Source organism: Mastigoproctus giganteus, chromosome 13 (assembly GCF_048544385.1).
Source record: "Mastigoproctus giganteus isolate SK-2022 chromosome 13, ASM4854438v1, whole genome shotgun sequence".
Classification (NCBI taxonomy): Eukaryota; Metazoa; Arthropoda; class Arachnida; order Uropygi; family Thelyphonidae; genus Mastigoproctus; species Mastigoproctus giganteus.
The window spans coordinates 114,475,674-114,500,965 of record NC_143587.1 but is presented as its reverse complement, the minus strand read 5'-3'; the positions used below and the strand labels follow the sequence as shown (position 1 = coordinate 114,500,965).

At 37.9% G+C, this 25,292-nt stretch overlaps 1 protein-coding gene across 2 annotated transcripts in view; it reads right to left on the bottom strand.

Annotated features, from left to right (window-relative positions):
• LOC150076375 (protein kinase C, brain isozyme-like) overlaps window positions 1-25,292 on the bottom strand; it is an 847,829-nt gene that overhangs the window by 269,478 nt on the left and 553,059 nt on the right. For both annotated transcript variants that reach the window (XM_090387781.1, XM_090387780.1), the window contains one exon: window positions 6,745-6,918. In XM_090387781.1, the coding sequence (XP_090243907.1) occupies window positions 6,745-6,918 (174 nt within the window). The remainder of the gene's footprint in view (window positions 1-6,744; window positions 6,919-25,292) is intronic.

The following is a 25,292-nucleotide window of genomic DNA, read 5'->3' as shown; positions in this document are numbered from 1 at the left end:
TGAATAGAATAAAATATGTTGCACATTGCTATGACAAATATCAATCCAGATATCAATCGACTGATAAAAAATAAAGAGTATCAAATCTCTCATTAAATATTATAAAAACAAAATATTGCAATTTTTTATTCGGGAATTGTATTTGCATTTTGTTACTATAATTGTATTTTTGTAATTTTATTTTCAATTTGTATTTGTATAAATATTAAAATAAATAACATAAAACTGTTTATGACAATTTGTTTATTATACACCATTTTAATAATCCTAAAAATCGTGGAAAGCTAAAAAAAACTTGGCCTGCATGTACCTCACAGACATTTTATTTGGCCTATCATTTAAAAAGGTTGCCCATCCCTGATTTACACTGTACCATTACACTTGTAAAGTTATAAGTTAATTATAATAGATTATAATTTTATTTATTATTAATATAAAAAAAAAAAGGTAAAGTGCAGCCATTATCAACCCACTGCAGGATGGAAGCCTCCTCAACAATTCATGTTGGGAAATGGACCTTAGTCTGCCACACTGGTCCAGTGCGGGTTGGCAGATCGACCGTATTCAGCAGTCAGAGGCTTGAACCCCGGTCTACTCAAAGAGCGTGTGCTACTGCACTCCCACTCCTGACCTCTCGGCTACGGAGGCCGTCTTTATTAATATATGTTTTTTTTTTATTAATATATGTTTTTTTTTATTAATATATGTATTTTTAAATTCTGTATCATGTATGTACATGTATTAAGAATACTAAATAAATATCAATATTTTTATTTAAAATTAGATTGAGGACACATCATGACTAGCAAAGAGCAAGACTGAAACAGAAAATATTTAAGTGGAAATGAAAAACTAAAAAGAAAATTGCATAAAGAGCAGATTGCAAGACAAGATTCTCTTTTTCAATATATAAAAAGTCATATCGATCCTACTGCCACCTCTTCAAATTAGAACAAAACAGTTACCAAAGAAGGAAGTTGAAGAAGTTTTCTGTGAATCCAATAAAAGCAATGAGGAGTCCAATGATAAAAATATTGTAGAAATGAATGAAGAGTAGGACTATGAAAATTTATTAATTTATCCACTGATTGAGAGGGCATCTGCTGCGGATGGAAAAGGAACTTCTTCAGCCTCAAAGCAAATCAATGAAAGTACTGATTTCAATATTGAGGATGGCTACATGGCCGAAATATTTAAATGTTGGGACAAGAACATTTATAATTGAGTGAGGTCCAGTACAAATGAAGGCCGATCACTTTCCTATTGATCAGAAGGAAAGGTCCTTCTCAACACAATATTATGTCAGGAAAATAACAAATAGTGATAAACAAATTAGAAGATGACTGATATATTCAAGAAGTTCCAATAACATCTGGTATTTTCCTTGCAAATTATTTTCAAACTCTGACATTCTTTTATGCAATAAAGGATTTTCTGAATGAGTACATTTAAACCCAAAGTTGAAAATGCATGAATATGCTTCTAATCATTTAGAAATCACGTATACTTGGTTGCAAATGGAGAGAAATTTAAAATCAGGAAGTACAGTTGAAACACATGAAAAATTTCTCCAAATAGAAACAGAGCGATGGCGCAGTGTGTTTCAGCATATAATAGCTGCAATACTATATTTAGCAGAACATAATTTAGCATTTCGAGGGGAACATGATACTCTTTACATGCCCAATAATGAAAACTTTTTAGGTCTCATTGAGCTTATTGCAAAATTCGATCCAATTCTAAAAGACCATTTAAATAGTTTTTCAGAAAAGAATAAAATTGGACAAAAACATAATACCTATTACCTCATATTAACCAAAATGAATTAATTAATACTATGGGGAATAAGGTACAACAAAAAATAGTAAAATTGGTGAAGAATGCAAAATACTATTCTCTATTATTTGACTGCACACCAGATATAAATCACACAGAACAATCATCAGTTATTTTGAGATTTGAGTACATTAGCGAATCTAGCAGTAGCAATGTTGATATTTGTGAACATTTTATTACTTTTTTGCTAGTACATGACACAACAAGAAGAGGATTGTCAGAAAGATTTTAATTGCTTTTGGATGAATTAGTAATAGAATTGTCCAATTTTCAAGGCCAAGGCCTCGACAATCGGACAATTGTCAAGGTGTCCAGGCATATATTTCAAAAGAAAATCACAAAGTAACATATACTCCTTGTGCAAGTCATAACATCGATTTATTGTTTGGGATATAGCAAGCTCATATATAATAGCAGTTACTTTCTTTGGCATTTTGCAAAAAAAATTACACTATATTTGTTGTGCCAACATCACACTGGCATATATTACAAAAACATGTAAGGGATTTAACACTAAAATTTTGTCTGATACAAGATGGGAGTGTAGAGTAGACAGTGTGAAAGCAATATGTTTTCAAATACCAGAATTTATAGAAGCATCAGCAGAGGCACATGATGCAAGAAAGCGAGCTTATACAGCATCAGCCAAAAAAAAATAAATAAATAAAATAAATCCCATTTCACACATTCATTTGCTCTAAAATGTTCGTCCAGTTCTTCCTTGAATTTATTTAAGCTATCAACTTCCACAATGACAGACAGAAGTTTGTCCCAGCAATCAGCTACCCATTGGCTAAAGGCAAATTTCTGCACATCTATTCTACAACTGTCTTTTCTTAATTTGAATTTATGCCCCCTCAGGTTTGTAATCTGTGCAAGAGGAAGAATCCTGTCAGCATTGAGCCTGATCAAACCATTCAAGGCCTTATACACTACAATTAGACCATTTCACATGGACCTAGTCTCCAGATGTTGCAATTTGCAGAACTTAAGCCTTTCTTGGAAACAGCAACCATTTGTTCCATTCCACAATCTCTTTGCTCTTCTCTGTACTCATTCTGTACTTCTCTCATTCTAGCAACTCTACATCCTTCCTAAAATACGGCCTCCAGACCTGTACGCAGTACTCAAGGCACAGCCTGACCGTTGCCTCATACAAAGGGAGAATCACCTCCTTATCTCTAGTAGCAAAATTCCTGTACATCATTGACAAAATCCTGCTCTGGCAGCCTGTCTGCACTGCTCAGAAACTTCATATCTGACTGCACTATGACTCCCAGGTCTTTTTCATTCTCTACCACACTGAGTGTAGTACCACACAGTTGGTATGTTTATCTGGGGTTATTTCTACCCATATGCAGTACTTTACATTTGCCAATGTTAAATTTCAGTTGCCACTTCTCAGCCCATCTGCCCAGCTTTTCTAGATCCTGTTGCAGTAGCATACTGTCATTAACAACTCGGCAAACCTTTGTATCATCTGCAAACTTGGACATTAAGCCTGATATACCATCATCAATATCATTGATAAATATATATTGATAAATTATTGTTCGTTTTCCTCATTCAAGGTATTATTATGAATTTGTTCAGAATGGTCACAGGGTAAACCTGGTCTATCACTCCTGCAGGACAAATTACCAATCAATTTAAGAATCCCAAAGTACAAATTGGGAATTCTTAAGCATTTGAGAGAAATGGTATAAAAAGTGGTACAATCAGGACTGGCTGCTACACCACAACAATGTGACAGCACACAAAGCTTTGTGTGTGTGTGTGTGTGCAACAGTTTTTGACAAAGATCAATTTGATTGTGGTTTCTCACAGCAAACTTGATCTTGGTCAAAAATTCCAGAAATTAGTAAAACTTTTGATAAAAATTCCAGACAATTTTTACCAAAAAACCTTGACATGCATCAAGTTCCAGAAAATTAGGCACACATCAACTGATGCCACCAAAATTTTTTTCCAAGATGTTTGAATGAAATGATGAAAAAAGTTTACATCAAGAGCTGTGCAAGAAGCTTAAAATAAAGAGTGGAAGTGAACTTATTATCAGCTAAACTGTTATTAATAAACATAGTCATATCTCCATGATAAAACATGGAGATATGGCTGTTTCGGAAATGAAATTCCAGTTGTTCCAGTGGAAGCCACAAAACTCCCCCACCTAAAAAAAAAAAAAGCATTACTGGTTCAGTCAAATGGAAAAATAATGTTGTTGTGCTTGTTGGTTTTCTCCATTCAAGGTATTGTTTATTATGAATTTGTTCAGAATGATCACATGGTAAACCTGGCCTATTATAAAGGAGATGCAATTCAAATGAGGGAAAACATTAAGAAGAAACACTACCAGTTGCTTAAAAATGGTAGATGGTTTCCCCACTGCACTCTCTGTTCCATAAATTTTGGCCAAAAAAATACGTTCCTGTAGTACCAAAATCCTCCATATTCACCTGATCTTGCCTCATGCGATTTCTTTCCTCAAACTCAAAATGAAGCTGAACAGACAAAAATTTGATGACATTCCAACCTAACAACAGAATGTGACAACAGAACTCAACTGGCTTGTAGATGATGACTTCCAGCTGTGACTCCAGAAGTGTCAGTTGGGACACCAATATATAATCAAGAGAAACTACTTTGAAGGGGTCTTACTCGTAAAATTGTTGTACATATCATAATTTTTTTAGAAAATAAGTCTTGAATTTTTTAATCATAACTCATATGTAAGGAAATTATCATGCTTTTCTTGCCTGTGCTTTCCAGACAATCAAAATGTTGTTGACACACACTAGAGTAAAATGGGTGGAGGGATGGGGGTTCCCTGAAAAAGTAGTGCTATCTTCTAACATCATCACATGACTTACATCAGCCTGCCATACACAGCCAATCTGTAGAAATAATTGAAAATTTCACACATATTCAACACCACTCATTTCTTCAATGGCAGGAAAGTCAAACAGCTTTGAATTCCCTGCAACCGGGAGAAAAAGGGTGCCTGTCTACCAAGGGATAAGTAAATGTCACCCCTTTAACGTAGAATAGCCCATTTCTCATCTGAAGAAAGATAAGAATACCAAAATTGGATTCACCAAGTTGTGTGAGACTGCAGAGCACAACAATAAAGCTAATGCCCAGTTGTTTGACTGTTTCAACTTCAGTGTATGCCATGGACCACTTTCACAAAAGAAGAAAGTTTAAGGAAGATTTTGTTATTACACTCTCTTCATGCCCAAATGCCATAATTGACTATCTTTGTCAAGATCACTATAAAGTCCAAAGCAGTCTTCTTTGTTCAATGTTATATTTCTCCATCTCATCACAATGATCCACAGCATTACTAGTTCTATTAATGCAGGTTTATTCATTTAAGATACACGTTGTGCCCCTGTATCTGCTGATTCAGTTACCTGCGGTTAACCACAGAAAAAAATAATGAAAAAACTTAACACGTACTACTCACGTGTCCAATACGAAGTTTCCAATTATTTGTTATGATGTCAATTTTAAATCGAATAGCTTCCCTTTATTTTTTACAATGTCGCTTATGGTTTGGTCACCAACATTATAATGGTTCTTTAGAGATTTAACGGATGCACCATTTTCAAACTTTTGAATAATTTCAAGTTTTTGTTTAATTTGAAAGCACAACTCTTGTTTGCCCATCATTTTCGCAATTTCTAAACAAAAAAAAAAAAAAAAAAAAAAATCCAACATGCCTGACATAAATAATGAAACAAAATTTGTCCTTTTGCAGTGTGACAGAACACAACAATTCACACAATGCATTAAAACAAACTAAACATTTGGTCTTTTTTCTTTTTTTTTTTTTGTTTTGAGCCATAGGTGTGAAAACAGTGGGGGTTGCAAGATAATAGATACACTAATCTCCCAATTACCACTTATAACGCCAGCGCTTATTTACGACTTGCAAAATATCTGTTTATACCTATTCTAGTTATTACTTGAATTTTATGATTTCTGTGTTTTTTTTTTTTTATTTCGAGTCTTGAAGTGTCCCGGTAAATTGAGAGTCTGCTGTACTTTATTATTACCATATTTAATGTTGGTAATGTCTTACTGTGTGTTTAATTTATCAATTAAACTTTATTATACGTATGTATGTACAAGAAAATCACATTATATATGGGTTAGCAGGTGTTTGCTTATATCCGCTATTTCAGCCATCCATGGTAGGTCTTGGAACGTATCCCCCACGGATACAGGGGGGGTATTACTGTACTACCTTTTCTCATCAGCACTGCTTTGGGGGAGAAAAACCCCCTGGGACAGACTGTTCCACATATATATCAGCATATTTAGTGAAGAGGAAAATATCTAACTGCCAACATATCACTTCCAACATTTGACATAAAGCCTAGGAGACTGGACTTCACCAACCTTAGTTAGGCTCCCACATTCATTTTTTCTTTATTTCAGATATTCCACATGACTTAGAAGATATCCAGTAGCAGATCAGGAATAAATATTTTAATTATGAATATTTATGATTCATTTTCCACTATAACTGAATTATTTTAAAATTATTTCCATATTACTGTTATTAAAAATAAAAATAAATTTTTAGCCATTGTAGGATGGAGGTCTTCTCAAAAAATCACGTTGAGGGAATGGACCATAATCTGCAATGACAGTTGGCAACTCGATCATATTTAGCAGTCAAGGGCTTGAACCCTGGTCTATTCAAAGAGCATATACTAATGCACTCCTGCTCCTAACCACTCAGCTACACAGAGGCCACTGCTGTTATTCTCCACTGTCAAATGTAAATTAAAGTTCTCTAAACAATTTTAATGCCGAAAGAATAATGTTATTTAACTGAACAAATTTGCCATGTTGTAAACTTTGCAGTTCATACATTACATTACTAGCACTTTTACTTACCATAGTTTGGAAACAAGAATGTAGTTGCACAAGGAATGGGGGTTTGTTAGCTAATGCTAGTACTCGTTTTTCTACCATTGCACATTCTACATCATCATCCTGGATGATAATGTCTTTCTTCAAAATTTTGATAGCATAAAGTTCATCAGTACCTTTCCTTTCTGCTAGCATTACCTAAATAAATTAATAAAAACAACAGTTCCAATTAATATAGATTAGGATGTTAATATAAAACACATGTATCTTACAAATTAAAAAAATTTAAATATATTAGGATATAATTTTTTTAAAAATTATGACCGAGTTATTAAATAATTTTTTTTAAAATTATGATCGAGTTATTAAATAATTTTTTAAAAAATTATGACCGAGTTAGTAAATCTTGAGTATGGGATGCATATTCTTCCCATCTGAAAATTCAGGTTTTTCATCTCCCAACACAGCTGTGCTAAAGGGAGGGGAATGCACTGGATGCAAAGGATCACAGAGAGACACAGAGAGGAGTAAAACATATTTGTTAAATAGTTATAAAAATGGCAAGTATCCCAAAACCAACCAGGCAACTAGTCTAACAAGGACCTGGATACTACTTCACAAAAAAGCAAACATGCAAAACAGTCACAGAATACAAGCAATTTACAAACAAAATAAACTGGCACTCAAGTTCTTGGCAACCCTGGTAAAAATACTAAAAAAAACTAAAATGTATGCTTTTTATTTGCAGTATAATACCACCACAAGCTGCTGTAATCACATCAGACATCAGATGTTATCATCTTACTTGACTTACAAAATTATTATTATTGCTGATCTTATATTATTTCTCCCTGATTGGAGGTTCCACCTCGTGACGGGTACTGCTACCAAGTACACAGGGTGGTTGTTGTTATGCCTGATGTTACTGCTGGTCGAGGAATTCTCTGACAATCCTACAGGTGTTCAGGATTGCGACTTTCTGGAGTTCCTTGTAGGTGTTCGCTGGGAGACCTATTGCTGCTAGGCTGTTATGTAAGGTCTTTGGCACCATACATGTGGTTGACATGATGATTGGGATGGTCATTACTTGTTGCATATGCCACATCTTTTTGATCTCCTGTCTTAGGTTCGTGTACTTCCTGATTTTTCCCCATGGGTCCGATCTGGTTTGTCCTGCTCTTCTTGGCATTTATATATGTGAAGAATTCTTTATCCTCCCACTTTGCTCTGTTTGCTAGTGATTTCTCATAAACTGCCTTTGCCTGTCGAACCTTTTCTGTGGCTCTATTACACATCACCTTGTAGCTGTTATAGGCTTCAGTACTTTTTATTGCTCTGTAACCTTTCCATGCCACCTTTTTCTGCTCAAGTAATGCGGCGACTTCACTATTCATCCAACTTGGAACCCTTCTCGTGGAGTATTTTTTTAATGGTATATATGCATTCAAGGCATCTGTGATTAATGTTTTAAAAGCGTATCACAGTTCAATTGTATTCATTCTCTGCACGATATCTACCCAGTTAATAGAGGCCATGTAGTACCTTAAGGCATCGTAATTTCCTTTTCTGAAATTAAAACCCATTCCTTTGCCTTTTACTTCTGCTACCTCTCTCGTCATCATCCACCGTAGAACTCCGTGATCACTTCCTGCTACTGGTTCCTCTACTGTCAGCCCTGTTATGTCATCTGATTCATGTGTGATGATGAGGTCTAGGATATTCTTTTCTCTAGTACTTTCCCTGACATGTTGATACAAATAACAGTCATCTAGTTGATTTAAAAATTTTGTTCCCCATGTCGAGTTTCCTTCCCATTTACTCCAATCAATTAGAGGCAAATTGAAGTCACCCATAATAAGGCATTAACGCTTACTTGCCCATTCCATTTGCATGTAGAGGCTTTTGTCATAATCTTCACAATCACCTGGTCTGTAGATTACTCCTACTCGCATTTTACCTTTGTTTCCAACTATCTCACACCATACCAGACTCTATACTAGCATATGAAATGTCTGAATCCGGGAAAGCTATCGTAGCACTCAGGCTGCTTCTGATAAGAAGCATTACCCCACCACCCCTTCTATCTAACCTATCCTTCCTAAATACATTATACAAGCCATACTGAAACTCATCATCCCCAATTTCCGGGTGGTACCACGTCTCTGTAAGCCGTATTATGTCCGTGTTACTTGTTCTAACCAACAGTTCGAATTCGCTCATTTTATTGACGACACTTCTAACGTTACTGTATAAACAATTAAGATTTATTGTGTGCTTTAATGCACAGAGTGCTCATATTATTGATGTGCAGGTTGTTAGATATGGCCATGACCTGATGTAGTAGTAGTAGTAGTGGTGGCATGTGATGCAAGAGAGCTTATGCAGCATCAGCAAAAAAATTAAAAAAAAAAAAAAAAAAAAAATTACAAAACAATTCCCTCTAAATGTTTGTCTAGTTCCTAGTTAAAAATTTATTTAAACTATCAACTTCCACAATGACAGATGGAAGTTTGTTCCAACAATTAACCACCCGCTGGCCAAAGGCAAATTTCCGCACATTTATTCTACATACGTCTTTCCTCAATTTGAATTTATGCCCACTTAGATTTGTAATCTGAACGAATGGAAGAATCCCATCAGAATTCAGTGCGCTCAGTCCATTCAAGGCCTTATACACCTCAATCAGATCACCTCGCAGGTGCCTAGTCTCCAGCCGCTACAATTTGCAGAACTTAAGCTTCTCTTGGTAAGAAAGGCTTAAGTTGCCCTTTATACATGCTCAAGCAAATCTACATCCTTCCTAAAATGAGGAATCAAGACTTGTATGCAGTACTCAAGGCGTGGTCTGACCATTGCTTTATACAGAGGGACAATCACCTCCTTTTCCCTGCTAGCAAAATTCCTGTATATCATTGACAAAACCCCATGACCTGTGCTGGCAGCTTGTCTGCATTGCTCAGAAAACTTCATATCTGACTGCACAATTACTCCCAGGTCTTTTTCATTTTCTACCACCTTAAGTGTAGTACCACAGTTGGTACGTTTCTCTGGGGTTACTTCTGCCCAGGGGTTACATATGCAGTACTTTGCATTTGTCAATGTTGAACTTTAGTTCCCCCCATCTTCCCAAATTTTCTAGATCCAGTTGCATTAGCACACTGCCATTACTGTCATTAACAACCCTGCCAACCTTTTTATCGTCTGCAAACTTTGACACTAAGCCTGATATATACCTTCATCAATATCATTGATAAATATACAAAACAACAGTGGACCCAACACCGAACCGTGTGGGACTCCACAAATAACATTAGTCCATGAAGCGCAGCACCCATTGATTACTACCCTCTGTTTTCTCCCACTCAACTATCCTTTTATCCATTGTAGCAACTTACCCATAATACCATTCTGCTCCAATTTGTACAGTAGTTTTCCATGCACAACAGCGTCGAAAGCTTTCCTGAAATTATCAAAATTATTTTTTGCATCCGGTTCCTTTGTAACCACATCATAATATCTAATCGAATTTGTCAGACAAGACTTTCCCTTAACAAACCCATGCTGTGTCTGAATTATTGTTGCAGTCTTGTCTAGATGATCCTGCAATGCATCTTTAACCAGTGACTCCATTATTATACCAGGAACAGAAGGTAAACTAACTGGTCTGTAATTACTCGTGCCACCCTTCAATCCCCCCCCCCTTGTGAATTGGGGATACATTTGCACATCTCCAGTCCATGGGGACCTCCCCTGAATCCAAGGATGCTCTCATAATTATGGCTAAGAGTTTGCTTGCTTCCTTTGCTGCCTCCTTTAATATAACTGGATAGATCCCATCCACCCCAGGTGCCTTTATTATGTTTAACTTCAACGATTTCTCTTTCACTTTGTTCTCAGTTATTACAAAATCATTCTTTTGTGACTTGATTACAGACTAGCTTATATCTGCTATAGCCTTCTGTGTCATATGATAATTTATATGCATCCCATGCATTTTTCTTCTCTGCCACGAGTCTGATTAGTTCGTTTGATATTTAATCCTAAACTTTGAACAATATTTCTTAATAGGTATGAAAATTTTAGTAGCTTCCACGATTAATTCCTTGAATGCTTCCCACTTAGAATTTGCTGTTGGTAACATCATCAGTTGATCCCACTATACAGAATTTAAAATCTCTGAGACCCTGTAGTCACCTTTACGGAAGCAAAAATCCTTCCCCTTTACCTCTGACGGTAATTATATCTTTAAGTAAATCCCACATCAGCACACTGTGATCACTGCCACCTAGTGGTTCCTTTATCTGCAAATTCTTAATACATGAATGATCAGTGCTGATTACCAGATCAAGAGTATTATCCTCTCTGGTTGCCTCTCGAACATGGTGCTGCAGAAAACAATTATCCAATAAATCCACAAAATCTTTCTAGTGTGTGAGTGACCAATCCACAAGTTCCATTCAATATCTGGGAAGTTAAAATTCCCCATTATAAGACATTCTGATGTACTAGCCTACTCTTTCTCCTGTACAATTGTTTATTGTACTCATTCGAGTCATTAGTCCTATAACACACTCCAACTTTTATTTTTGCTTTCGCAGTGCTTATCACACCAAATTAACTCAACAGACTGTTCATCTATATTAATGCTTCTCAAAGTGGGCGATATCGCCTCCTGGGGGGGGCATTAGAATTATCCATGGGAGCGTTAGGCATGAAAGGGGGTGACAGGGGGTGATAGGCATGAAAGGGGTGACAGGGGGTGATAGGCATGAAAGGGGGCGACAGGGGGCAGATGGAGCATCATCAATGATTGGCCATTATAAGGGTTTTATGGCTTATTTAAAAAATGCTGTGCCAAATATTATTACTGTTCATTGTGTCATTCTCCATCAGCATTTAGTTGCGAAAAAACTTGGTGATCAACTGCACAATTCTCTACAAACTGTTATTACTGCTATAAATAAAATTAAAGCATGTTCTTTGAACGATCGTATATTTCGAAAGCTTTGTGTTCAAAACAGTGAAGATTTTGAACGATTGCTACTTCACTCCGAGGTTCGGTGGCTGTCAAAAGGCAACTGTCTCAACAGATTTTATAAACTCTTTGATACTGTTGTCAAGTTTTTTGAAGATAGGAAAAACAACCTTAGTAATGACCTCAAGAAAATGAAAACTGATATTGCTTATCTTGCAGATTTATTTACTAGATTCAACTCAATGAACTTACATTTACAAGGAGAAGATGTAACTCTTATTAAAGCAAAAACTGAAATTTCACATTTATTTCAAAATTAAAGCTTTTTATGCACAACGTAGGATGATGTGAATTGTATCAATTTCCAAATCTGTTGGAAATAGAGAAAAAAGAAAAAATAGCTGATGAAACTCTACTAAATTTTTTTAATCATCTAGAAATGTTGCACAGAGATATGCAGGAAAGGTTTGAAGATCTCCTTAATTTGAAAATTTCAGATTGGGTTATAAATCCTTTTTTAAATAATGACGATGGTGAATGTTTTGTAGAAGAAGAATTGATTGAGTTACAAAATGAAGTTGAACTGAAGCCAAAATTTCAAAATTCATATCAGAAATTTTGGTTACAAAAGAAAATCCCTGACCATTATCTTGCATTGTGGGGAGCTGTAAAAAAATTACTTATTTCTTTTCCAACATCATATCTAGTCAAAACTGGTTTCAGTGCTGTATCTCAATTGCTGACAAAACAAATAAATTGTCTGGATGTTGTTAAACGTGGTGATTTGCGACTTCTACTTACAGATATTAAACCTAATATTGATAAGCTAATAAATCTCCACCAAGCTCATCCATCGCATTAAATATTAAAATATAATTAACTATTTCCATTAATATCATGGCTTATTTATATTATTAACTTTAATTTTTATGACTTAATTTAAGTGATTATAACTGACTTTATTTATGTAGTTGTAATTTTTTAGAATTTTTTGAAGAAGGAATAAAGTGCTTAGTAAATAGTTTTTCTTTATAATTCATACACATACATGCAGGGCTGCATTTACGTTTTTGAAGGCTAACAGACAAATATTCATTTCAGTTATTTAACTTCACTTTATATTGGCGGGCTAAAAAAACAGCCCTGGTGAGGGTTTTTTTTAGGGGGGGGGGTGATCCAACCAAGGGGGGCAGTGATCCATAAAAGTCTGAGAAGCACTGATCTATATCAACTGGATGCACTTTTGATTTTATGTTTTTCTTAATTAACAGCACAACACCTCCTCCCTTCCTATCCTGTCTATGCTTTCTAGGCAAGGATATCGCACATATCCTAATCTGTATCGCACAGACTGAAGGCAAGGTATTATGATACCAATAGTAATCTCAAAGATCAAATCAGAGATTTAACTGGCTTTAATCCAGTATTGTCAATGGCTACCATTTCACATAGAGGAGTTTGGAGACCTGCCTCTGCCTCTTATCTCCAGACTTTAGGCCTGTTGGTCTCTGACCTAAAAATCATGGCAGTACGGGTCTTGCAGGGCATCCACACCCGCTTCAGGATTCATCAAAGGATGACCTCCATGGAGTGATGCTCCATTATGTCACTCATTCAGGGCGCACTTTAAGGCTACCCCTCGTGTCCCAGAGAGGACAATAATAATAATAATAATAAGAAAAAAAATAATAATAATCTATGTGACCCTGATCTCCATCAGGGTCACATAGATAAAATTGCTTCTAATGCATGGCTCACGAACGGGATGCTCTTCCCCGAAACTGAAGGATTCATGCTCACCATCCAGGACCAGGTAATCAACATTGCCAAGGAGCCTGGAGTGTTAGATGCCACCTGGCCTCAGAAACGGGCTATCAACACATCACTGTGGGATGCAAGTTGATTACCCAGATTGAGTACACTCATAGACACGACCAGGTAGCCAGGATAATACATCAGAAGCTAGCAAGGAAATACCAGTTGATCAAATAAAGTGTACCGTACTACAAGTATGAACTCCAGGCAGTACTAGAGACCCCAACCCACAAGCTGTACTGGAACCATGCCATAATAACGGATAGGACAATCCTGTACAATAGACCGGACATAACCCTTGTGGACAAAAAGGAAAAGGCTACCTATCTGATTGACATAGCAGTACCCAACACTGGCAACCTGCAGAAAACCCAAGGGAAAGGGGATAGTAATAAATACACCAGCTGGCGTTGCAGATGAACTCAACAGTTACTTTGCATCGATATTTACAAATGAAAAGCCTTTTGTGGCAATGGGAAATTGTGGGAGCGAAGTTAAAAAATATGTAATTAATGATATTGAAATTTCGCAAGATTATTTAATGAAAAAACTTTCGAGCCTACAGACCAGGAAGGCTCCTGGAGTTGATGGAATATACCCTATAATCTTAAAAGAGAGGCGGCAAGCGAGTGCATTGAACCATTGAGGCTAATTATGCGAGCATCACTAGACTCTGGGGAGATTCCCTTGGATTGGAAATGTGCAAATGTATCTCCCATACATAAGGGTGGCTCTAAAAGTGAAGTTGGAAATTATCGACCTGTCAGTCTGACTTCAGTAGTAGGGAAAATCATGGAGGCAATGATCAAGGGTGGAATTCAGGATCATTTGGATCAAATTGAAATTCTCAAGGATACTCAGCATGGTTTTGTAAAGGGAAAATCATGTTTAACAAATCTGGTTTGCTATTTCGAAAGGGTCACTCACGAGCTGGATTTAGGGAATAATTTCGACATTGTTTATTTAGATTTCAGCAAAGCTTTTGACTCAGTCCCACATGAGCGGTTGCTTTATAAGCTGGAACAGGTTGGAATCACTGGGAAAATCCTTAGATGGATAGAAGGATGGCTTCAGGGCAGGAGGCAGAGGGTTGTGATAAATGGCTATTCCTCAGATTGGGTTGATGTAAGAAGTGGGGTTCCCCAAGGATCAGTATTAGGACCACTGTTGTTTTTAATTTTCATAAACGACATTGATGAAGGGATAGAGGGCGTGATGTCTAAATTTGCAGATGATGTTAAAATTGGTAGAGTAGTTAATGATCACTGTCAAGCTGAGCTTCTTCAGAGAGACCTAGATAGACTTCAGGAATGGTCAGAAAAATGGAAGCTGTGCTTTAATCCAACAAAGTGTAAGGTATTACACCTGGGAAACAGTAATCCCAAAAAAACTTATTCACTTGGTGGAGTTCAACTAAACCCAGTACTGGAGGAAAGGGACTTGGGTGTTACGATACGGTCAGACATGAAATTCTCTGAGCATTGTAAACAGGTTGCAAGGAAGGCCCATGGTGTCCTATCGATGATCTATAGAACTTTTGCAAGTAGAGATAGGGACGTGATAATCCCATTATATAAGGCTTATGTTAGACCACACTTGGAATACTGTGTTCAAGTACGGAGACCGCACCTAAAGAAAGACATCGAGCTTCTTGAAAGGGTGCAAAGAAGGGTAACTCGCCTGGTGAGATCGGCAAAAGAGTGTCCTTATGAAGAAAGACTTTGAATATGTGGGTTGCAGAGTTTGGAAACTAGACACCTTAGAGGAGATTTGATTGAGGTGTTTAAGGCTCTGAGAGGCATCAGTAAAATGAATGAGGACAAAATTTTCAAGATTATAAATGATGCTAGAACTAGGGGACATAAATTCAAGTTACGGGGGGAAATGTTTAGATTGGACTGCAGGAAGTTTTATTTTAGCCAGCGAGTTATAAATTACTGGAATAAGTTACCTTCATGGGTGGTAGAGGCCGACAGTTTGGGGAAATTCAAAGGTCATCTGGATAGTACTTTTGGGTAAGGGAAGCACACAGGATGAATAGGTTTAATTTCGTTTTTATTTATTTTTTTTTATTTATTAATTATTATTATTTAGTTATTTATTTATTTTTTTTTTGTTTTTATCATTGTTTTGTTCGAATTTTTTATTTTTTTATTTTTTTTGGCTGGTGCAGCATAAGCCATAGGCTTTCTTGCACCATGCGGCCGTTACTAATACTAATACTAATACTAATATCTGGTTTCCTCATTCCTTGGTCCATTTAGTAGTGCGGGTCCTTCAACAATATCCATGCATTTTGGGATAGTCGATTTTCTAAAATATCAACTATGGCATCATGTCACTTGACTCATCCCATGGGTCCTCTGACATCTTAACATCATGTGAGCCAAGGTTTCAGTTGCCTGACATCCCATTCTACAGGCAGTGTTTTCATTCCTCCCTCTGGAAGTCCTAGCCAGGGTCGGAAGAGCATTGATTCTGGTTTTGATTATATCAACGTACTCATGCCCTGAAAAGAGACGGGTGCTGTCGCTCACTCATCGGTATTGGGACTTCACCTTATGAGGATTCTTGAGAGAATTGCCATTGCAGTAATCGTGAAGAAGGTCCTGCCATTTATGCTTGACTTTGGCTACTGTGTCCATAATTAGATGCTGGTCTTTGATCAAATTGTTACAAGACTGCATCTCCTTGACAAGACTAGTTTCAGCTATTTTTCTTATAGTATGGGACGAAGATGTTTCAAGTCCTAGTAGCTGGTTTTGTTTTAAGATTGGAATTAACCATCTCATTGAGGAAATGCCAAGTCCCCCATCTACCACATCAGCATGAAAGTAAGCCATTGGTATATCTTTGGGTAGGAGCATCCAAGTCTGGATGGCCATCCTGACTTGATCGTCAAGCTTGTTCAATAACCCAGCCGTAATGTGCCCCAGCATAAACTTGTGGTAGAGTCTAGGCAGAACAAAGACTCTAAGAATAAATAACTGCTGTTGTGATTTCAGGGGGGCTTTCCTGAGTTTAGATAGAGAGACACTCAAATTGCATCCCATACTAGTTCTACCTCAGTGTGAAAGATCCATCCCCAGATACCACAACATTGTCTCCACTGAAACAGATGGAAGTTCAGTGTTGCTCAGTAAAAATTTCAAGTCCTAGACCTTAATTTTCTTTTCACGTCTGGATGGGACAAGGGACAGCATCCACGTTTTAAAGAGGTTAATGGCCAAGCCCCGCTTCTTGAAGAAGTTAAAGGCCTGATCAAGAATCCTCTGCAGGCCACCTTTGGTGGACCCCATCAGAATTGAGTCGTTGGCGAAGGCCATTGCATTAATTTTCTGCTCCTGCAGGGTAAAGCTAATATGGAAAGGGGGCTCTTTTAAGAACAAATCCACAACCAGATTAAATAGTAAGGGGGATAGGGGGGTCCCCTTGTTGCACACCTCTCATTGGTCTGATGAGGTGTTCCTTACCTGTGACTCTTAGGCTAGTAGAGCAGTTCTCCTCAGGGAGATAATATGATTCATGAAGGAAATAGGAAAGCCTTTACTCTGCAAAGCCTCTATCACCGTTTTATGCGCTACTTGGTCGAATGCCTTTTGTATATCAATCGACGGCAAGTATAATGGTCTCGAGTCCTGTCTGGCTTTGTGCGCCAAGAATGTTTATCTTCTCTCTGCCAGACAGGCGGAGAGAAGATAAACATTCTTGGCACTGCCATCGGCAGGTATGAAGTCTCGTTGACGGTGGTCAAAACCCTCTTGTTCAGGACCTTGTAATAAAGTTTCACCACCAAAGAAGCCATGATTATAGGGCAGTAGTCACCGGGCAAGGTGGGGTCACCCTTCTTAGGAATGAAGATCATATACACCATAAGAAGAGATTCAGGTACTGTATCAGGTAGAAGAAATATATGTAACGTCGATTAGAACTTGTATAGGAATACTCTTCAATTGTTTAGGACTAATCCCGGCAGGATCTGGGCTAGCTGACAGAGCTGGGTAGGCCTCCTAGAGCTCTGAAGGACTGATGGGCTTATATATTTCAGCCTTGAGTTGCTCATCCTCGATGAAAGTGGGCGGGGGCACCCTTTTGTCTGACGGTTCATCTGAAGAACTGAAAACCCCTGTCCAAAACCCTCTAAACTCGTCGAAATTCACAGCCAGGAGAGCTGAAGCCACATCATCCAAGATAGTATGAGCACACTGCTTCCTGTTCTTGCCATAAAGCTTCTGGATTTTAGCGTACTCCATGTTTCCTGAATTTCCTTCAGGATACTTGAGAGTTTCCTTCATTATTGGTCTCAGGTCTTCTTTGAGGTCTTAATGTGTTAGAAGACAAAATTTATTCGAAAAAAGACGACTGTCCAATTCTTCAGCCATTACGCTTTTCAATATTTGATGGTATAAAATAGTTTACCTTTTTTTTTTTTTTTTTTATGTAAACCCCAAACACGAGATGGACTTTGAATTTCTGTAGACTAATTTTCAGGAAATACGTATGAAGGAAGGTTGTTCCAGAAAATGGCAGTTGAATGAATAAACAAGGAAGATGAAAAGTTCGTTTTGTGACTTTGAAGTTGGACAGTAAATGGATGTTGGCTGGCGGTGGCACGTGTTCGGACTGTTTTGAAAGAGTGAGCGGGAATTATAGAAGCCACAATTCAGAAGAACACTGCCCATGGAAATATCTCTAGAAGAAGCATTCAGCAGAAACAGTACGTCTATGAGACAGCGAGTGGAGAGACTCAGAGATGAATCATTAATTAACCTAACTGCCCTCTTCTGAATGGAATCAAGAAGCCTGAGAGAGGTTTTGGGGGCACCACCCCCAGATGTGGGAACAATATTCCATGGTAAGGCGGATTTTTGATTTGTACAGAGTGAACAGCTGTTTGGAAGAAAAGTAATGCCCAGAGCGAAAGAGAAAACCAAGTTTTTTAGATGCACAGGAAGCAATATTTGTGATGTGCTTGTGCTGAGAGAGATTAGAAGTCAGAGTAATCCCCAAAAGAGATATATCATTTTGCCTAGAAATTGGAGTGTCACCAAAGATAAGCATAGGAGCAGAAGAATCCTTTTTGCAAGATATAAGACAAGACTGAGTTTTAGAAGGATTGAAATCAACTAAGTTGTCTTTGTCTATATTTTATCTATAATATAGACAAAAATATTTGTCTATATTTTTATAACTATTTTTTAAATAGTTATAAAAACAATCACAGAATACAAGAAATTTACAAACAAAATATACTGGCACTCAAGTCCTTGGCAGCCCTGATAAAAATACTAAAAAAACAAAATGTATGCTTTTTGTTTGCAGTATAATACCACCACCACCACCACCACCATAAGTTGCTGTAATGACATAAAACATCAGCTGTTTTCATCTTACTTGACTTACCAAACTATAACAATGCTCCATTTAGTACTGTAAACAGACAGGCAAACTGCTAGGGTACCATTCTAAAATTAGAAGCTTAAATAAATAGCATTAGCATTAGTAGAGGCATTTGATGCAAGAAAGCAAGCTTATGCAGCATCAGCCAAAAAAAAAAAAAAAACCCACTTCCAGTTCACCCCTCTGTTTGTTCAAAATACCTGTCCAGCTGAGCCTTAAACTTATTTCGGCTATCAACCTCCACTACAAGGGATGGAAGTCTGTTCCACCAACCAACCACCCGCTGGCTAAAGGCAAATTTCCGCACGCTATCCTACATCTGTCTTTCCTCAATTTGAATTATGCCCTCTCAGGTGATTTTTCTGAGCTAGAGGAAGAATCCCATCAGCATTGAGCATGCTCAAACCATTCAAGGCTTTATACACCTCTATCAGATCACCTTGCTGGTGCCTAGTCTCCAGACACTGTAATTTGCAAAACTTAAGCCTTTCTTCGTAAGAGCACCCCTTTGTTCCATTCACTAATATTGTTGCCCTTCTCTGTACTCGTTTCAGCAGCTCTACATCCTTCTTGAAATGAGGCCTCCAGACCTGTATACAGTACTCTAGGTGTGACCTGACCATTGCCTTATACAAGGGAATAATCACTTCCTTATCCCTGCTGGAAAAATTCCTGTATATCATTGACAATACTCCATGAGCTACTCTTGCAGCCTGTCTGCACTGCTCAGAGAACTTCATATCTGCCTGCACAACCACCCCCAAATCCCTTTCATTCTCTACCACTGTCAGTGTAGTACCACAGAGTTGATACGTTGCTCTGGGGTTGCTGTTTCCCATGTGTAGCACTTTACATTTGTCAATGTTAAACTTCATTTGCCACCTCTCAGCCCATCTGCTCAACCTTTCCAGATCCTGTTGCAGTAGCATACTGTCAGTAGTGTCCTTGACAACCCTGCCAATCTTTGTACCGTCTGCAAACTTGGACATTAAGCTTGATATACCATCATCAATATCATTTATAAATAGAGAAAACAATAATGGACCCAACACTGAGCCCTGAGGGACTCCACTAATAACATTAGTCCACGATGAGCAGTGTCCATTGATTACCACTCTCTGTCTTCTCCCCCTCAACCACCCCTTTATCCATAGCAGCAATTTGCCTCTGATGTCACACTGCTCCAATTTGTGTAGCAGTCTTCCATGTGCAACAGTATCAAAAGCCTTTCTAAGATCCAAGTATATAATATCAAAGCTATTCCCTGCATCCAGTTCTTTTGTGACTGCATCATAGTATCCAATCAAATTGGTCAGGCAAGACTTCCCCTTAACAAAACCATGCTGTGTCCGAGCTATAACTGAAGTCTTGTCTAAATGATCCTGCAGTGCTTCTTTAACCAGTGCCTCCATTAATTTTCCTGGAACAGAAGTTAAGCTCACAGGTCTATAATTACTTGTGTCAGCCTTTGATCCTCCTTTGTGAATTGGGGTCACATTTGCACATTTCCAGTCTATGGGTACCTCCCCTGAGTCCAAGGAAGCTCTCACAATTATGGCTAAGGGTTTGCTTACTTCCTCTGCTGCCTCCTTTAATATAACTGGATAGATCCCATCCACCCCGGGTGCATTTCTTGTGTTTATCTTCAACAGTTTCTCCTCCACTTTACTCCCAGTTATTTCAAGATTCTGTAGCTTACTGCTAGAGTTGAATACACCTCTGGCATTCCCCTCGCTGAATAACTCCTCATGTGTGAATGTCGATGCAAAATATTCATTTAGTTTGTTAGCTACCTGAGCAGGATCATCAACAGTTGACCCATCAATATCAAGTGGACCAATCTGATTCATTCCCTTCCTTCTAGAGTTTACATAAGTAAAGAACTCTTTGCTGTTTTTCTTTGCATCCCTTGCCAAGGATTTCTCGTAATCTGCCTTCGCCTGCCTAACCTACTTTGTAACTTGGTTGCATATCAACTTGTATCTATCATAGGCTTCTGTGTCATGTGTTAATTTGTAAGTATCCCATGCATTTTTCTTCCCGCCATATGCCTCATTAGTTCATCTGACATCCATTTTGGCCTAAACCTTGAACAGTATTTCTTAGTTGGTATGTAAAGCCTAGTAGCTTCCAAGATAAGTTCTTTGAATGCTTCCCATTTTGAATTTGCTGTTGGTAACATCATCAGTTGTTCCCACTGTATAGAATTTAAATACTATCTCAGTCCATCGTAGTCGCCTTTACGGAAGCAATAACCCTTCCCTTTACCCCTAATGGTAGTTACCTCTTTGAGTAAATCCCATTTCAGCACACTGTGATCACTGCCACCTAGTGGTTCATTTATCTGCAGATTCTTAATGCATGAAGAATCACTGCTGATAATCAAATCAAGAGTATTACTCCCTCTAGTTGCCTCCCGAACATGCTGATGTAGAAAACAATCATCCAATAAATCCACAAAAGCCTTGCTAGTGTGTGAGTGACCAACCCACAAATTCCAGTCAATATCTGGGAAATTAAAATCCTCCATTATAAGACTCTCTGATTTACTGGCCCACTCTATTTCCCTCTACAGTTTCTTATTATACTCATCAGAGTCACTAGGCCTATGGCACACTCCTACTCTCAATTTTGATCTCCCAATGCTTATGTCACACCAAACTGACTCAACACTGCACTGTCCAGCGATGTCGACTGGCTTCACTTCCTTGGTTTTTATGTGTTTCTTAACTAATAGCATAACCCCTCCCCCCTTCCTATCCTGTTTATCCTTTCTGTAGACGTACTCCCCAAATTGCAGTTCTGCATCCCTTATATCTGTGTGACACCACGTCTCTGATATCCCAACAATATCTGCCTTTGATGTTTTGAGCAATACCTCAAATTCATCAAATTTATTTACTAAACTCCTAGCATTGGTGAACACGCAAGTATACCTGCACCTGTTTCTATTCTTAGCTACCCTAACACAACCCATGTGTTTACTTGTACCGCAATGGCTCCCAGCAGTCTCTGAAATATCATGCATCTTGTTTTTCAGGCTTCTGCTCATTCTAATAGAAGCAGTGCAAGAATCTCTTTCACCTCTGCCAGTGGCTACTGTCATTCTATTGGTCTTTGTTTCCCCCCAAGCTAGCAGTTTTCCGACCCACATAACACTGCCTCGATAGCATCAGCAAATATTCTTGCACCCTTTCTATTTAAGTGTATCCCATCCCTGTAGAAGCAATCTCTCCTGTTAACAAGTACAGTCCAGGCTGAAAAAAATTCTACCCCTTGAGCCTTGCACAATCTTTCCAGGGCCGAATTGATCGACAAGGCTCTCATCATATACTCCCTCCTATCGTGTCTGGGCAGAATTGCAGACACTTTCAAATTCAACCCTAATTCTCGGCTTTTATTCAACAGTGACCTGTACTTGTTAAGTAATTCTGCCGGTCTCCTACTCTTAATATTATTAGTGCCAACGTGTACAACTATATCACCTTTTGTGCCCTTAAAAGATGATATTCGCTCTACAACATCATCAACCTTTGCCCCTGGCAGACATACCCTGGTCCTTTTCCACCTATTCTTTTTACAAAGCATGTTCCCCGTTTCCCTGACAATAGAGTCACCAACAACTACTAGTTCCTTCGGGACCAGCGCATTCTGCCTTGGGGGTTGTCTCTGTGTCACGTGATGCCCAAGTGCAAGCTCTGGCGTTGATGTGGGCAGCCGAAAGCTTGATGGGCCCCTCAATTTAGTTTCTTCGAGGGCATCCACCCTGTCCGTCAAGCTCTCATATAGGCCCACAAGAACGCTGAGTTGTTGCCTGATATCGATACACTCCTTGCATCGCGCACACACAAAGACATCCCCCATGGCAGTATCATGTCCCGTACCCGATTGCTCTGCAAACATCAAGCAAACAGTGCATTTTATAAGGCTGTGAGTCAGAGGACAACTGCCTCCCTCAGTTCTGCTCTGAGCCACAGCACTTCCATTAGCTTGAGCGTTTTGCTTTGCTGCTCTGGTCTGAGTCATGATTCGATTAATTTATTAACTAATTATAATTAATTATGTTATATTATTAATTATGTTAAATATAATTAATTATATTACATTTGTAATCTAAGTTGTTATATGTATTTATTTAAAAGTACAATTTAACTGCTTCAAAGTTCAACTAACGCTATCTAGTACGGTATATAACTATCGTATCACAAAGGCGGGAAAGTTACGAACGGTGAATCTACGGACACTTAAGTATTAATTAACTTTCAAATCTTGCTGTCTCAATTCAGAATAAACTAACGATCCTTACTAGGTCTATAAGCTACTTACAGAATTAATACTCATTTAACTACCAAAATGTGCCCATATATGAAATATTTTTACCAATTAATCTTTTACGATCAATATTATTGTAAGAACATAGTTATTCATCATTGCATTATTTGCAAAAGACATCCGATTAAAGTGAAAGCCAGTCTGCAATACAACAAAATTTTATTAAAAACAAATACAAAATTTTATTAAAACTATAGGTTGACAATCACTAATCTGGCAGTGTTGGGACCTGTGGGTTACCGGATTAGTGAGTTTTCCAGATCACCGGTGGTTATTTTAGCACATAAGCTATCCGAACAGTTAACCACCTCATCCTATCTTTAACACGTTGACTGCCAAGCTAGTTTAAGAAAAAAATTCCCCGGGACCAAAAAATATTTAGCAAATAATTTGATTAGTAATTCTAAAATAAATATTGTAATGTCAGTGTTGTCGTTTTTTTTGCTTAAAATATCAAAAGAAAAGAGTTTTTTTATGTCGCATATATGCATATATGTGGCCGACGTGGCCCAGTATTTTATTTCTTGAGAAGCTGTGTCGGTGACATACGTGTGACGCTATTACAGCATACATATGAAGGTCATTTGTGATTGGTTTATTGCACGTTCAGTGAGCACTGCAATAAAACTAATTGCGATAAAAAAACATCTCAAATGTCACAATAAGTTTGTCAGTCTTGGAGATCTTGTGAAAACAAGTTCGTTAGGCACTATCCATCATATTGCATTGTGTTTTTCCAAAATCATCATATTGCATTGGTATTATCCATCATATTGCGTTGTGTTTTTCCAAAAGTGTGTTGTAAAAAAAAAAAAAAAAAAAAAAGCTAAAAAGGAATAGCTAAAATAAAATTACTAAAATAAGAGGAACTAAGAGAAATTGCTGAAATTTACAACTAAACAGAGTTAAACTTCTCACATACACACTGCTGTTGAGTTTTTCAGAAGTTCAACTTTATCTGTTATGGAAAATGCACGGTGTTTGCGCTTTACACCACGAGAGGCACTTACTTTTGCATTGGAACCATGGCTGGGGCTAAATGTGAGAAGATTATAATAATAAATGCAGAAAAACAAGTAGAAATGGCTTGCCAGTATTTACGAGTTCGTGCCAACTGATTTTGCTACATAATCTCAGTGTTCAGAATCTACCTGGTAAACCTTATACATTTTCTACTTGCAAAGGAGAGTCAAACATTGATGTAACTCTTGTTTCCTCGGGGTATGATGGGAGGATTCTGAGTTGGGATGTAAATCCGGACATGGTAAACAGCGATCATAACGCTATTTCGTTTTATGTTGCCCCTGAGCCGGTACGAAGGAATTTTAGTATTGGAAATTTAAAAAGATTTTCTATGGACAAGATAAACTGGGAAAAATTCGGAAATTACTTGACATCTATTTACAATGATGACAATGCAATATCTTTGAACGATTTTAACGCTGAGGAATTGGTAGCTCATGTTGAATATCATCTTTATCAGGCAACGCTACAGAATACAATTAGAAAACAATTTAGAGTGGCCCCGGTTCCTTGGTGGTCTCCGGTTTTGACTGAGCGAAGATCTCAGGTAAACAGAGCCAGGAGAGTGCTGCAGCGAAGTAGACATTTGTCAGTGCAGGATGTACAATTGCTCAGTGAGAATTATAAATCATTGCGTAGAGAGTACCATAGGGAAATTGTCCGTGCTAAGATTGAGTGTTGGCAGAGTCTGGTCAAAGAGGTGGGTAATTCAGATCCTTGGGGACTGATTTATAGAATATCTCGTGATAAACTTCTACATGGAGAAATATATAACACTGTTGTGGCTAATGGGGAGGAAACTGACAACTGGTATGATACCGTTTAGCGAAGATCTCAGGTAAACAGAGCCAGGAGAGTGCTGCAGCGAAGTAGACATTTGTCAGTGCAGGATGTACAATTGCTCAGTGAGAATTATAAATCATTGCGTAGAGAGTACCATAGGGAAATTGTCCATGCTAAGATTGAGTGTTGGCAGAGTCTGGTCAAAGAGGTGGGTAATTCAGATCCTTGGGGACTGATTTATAGA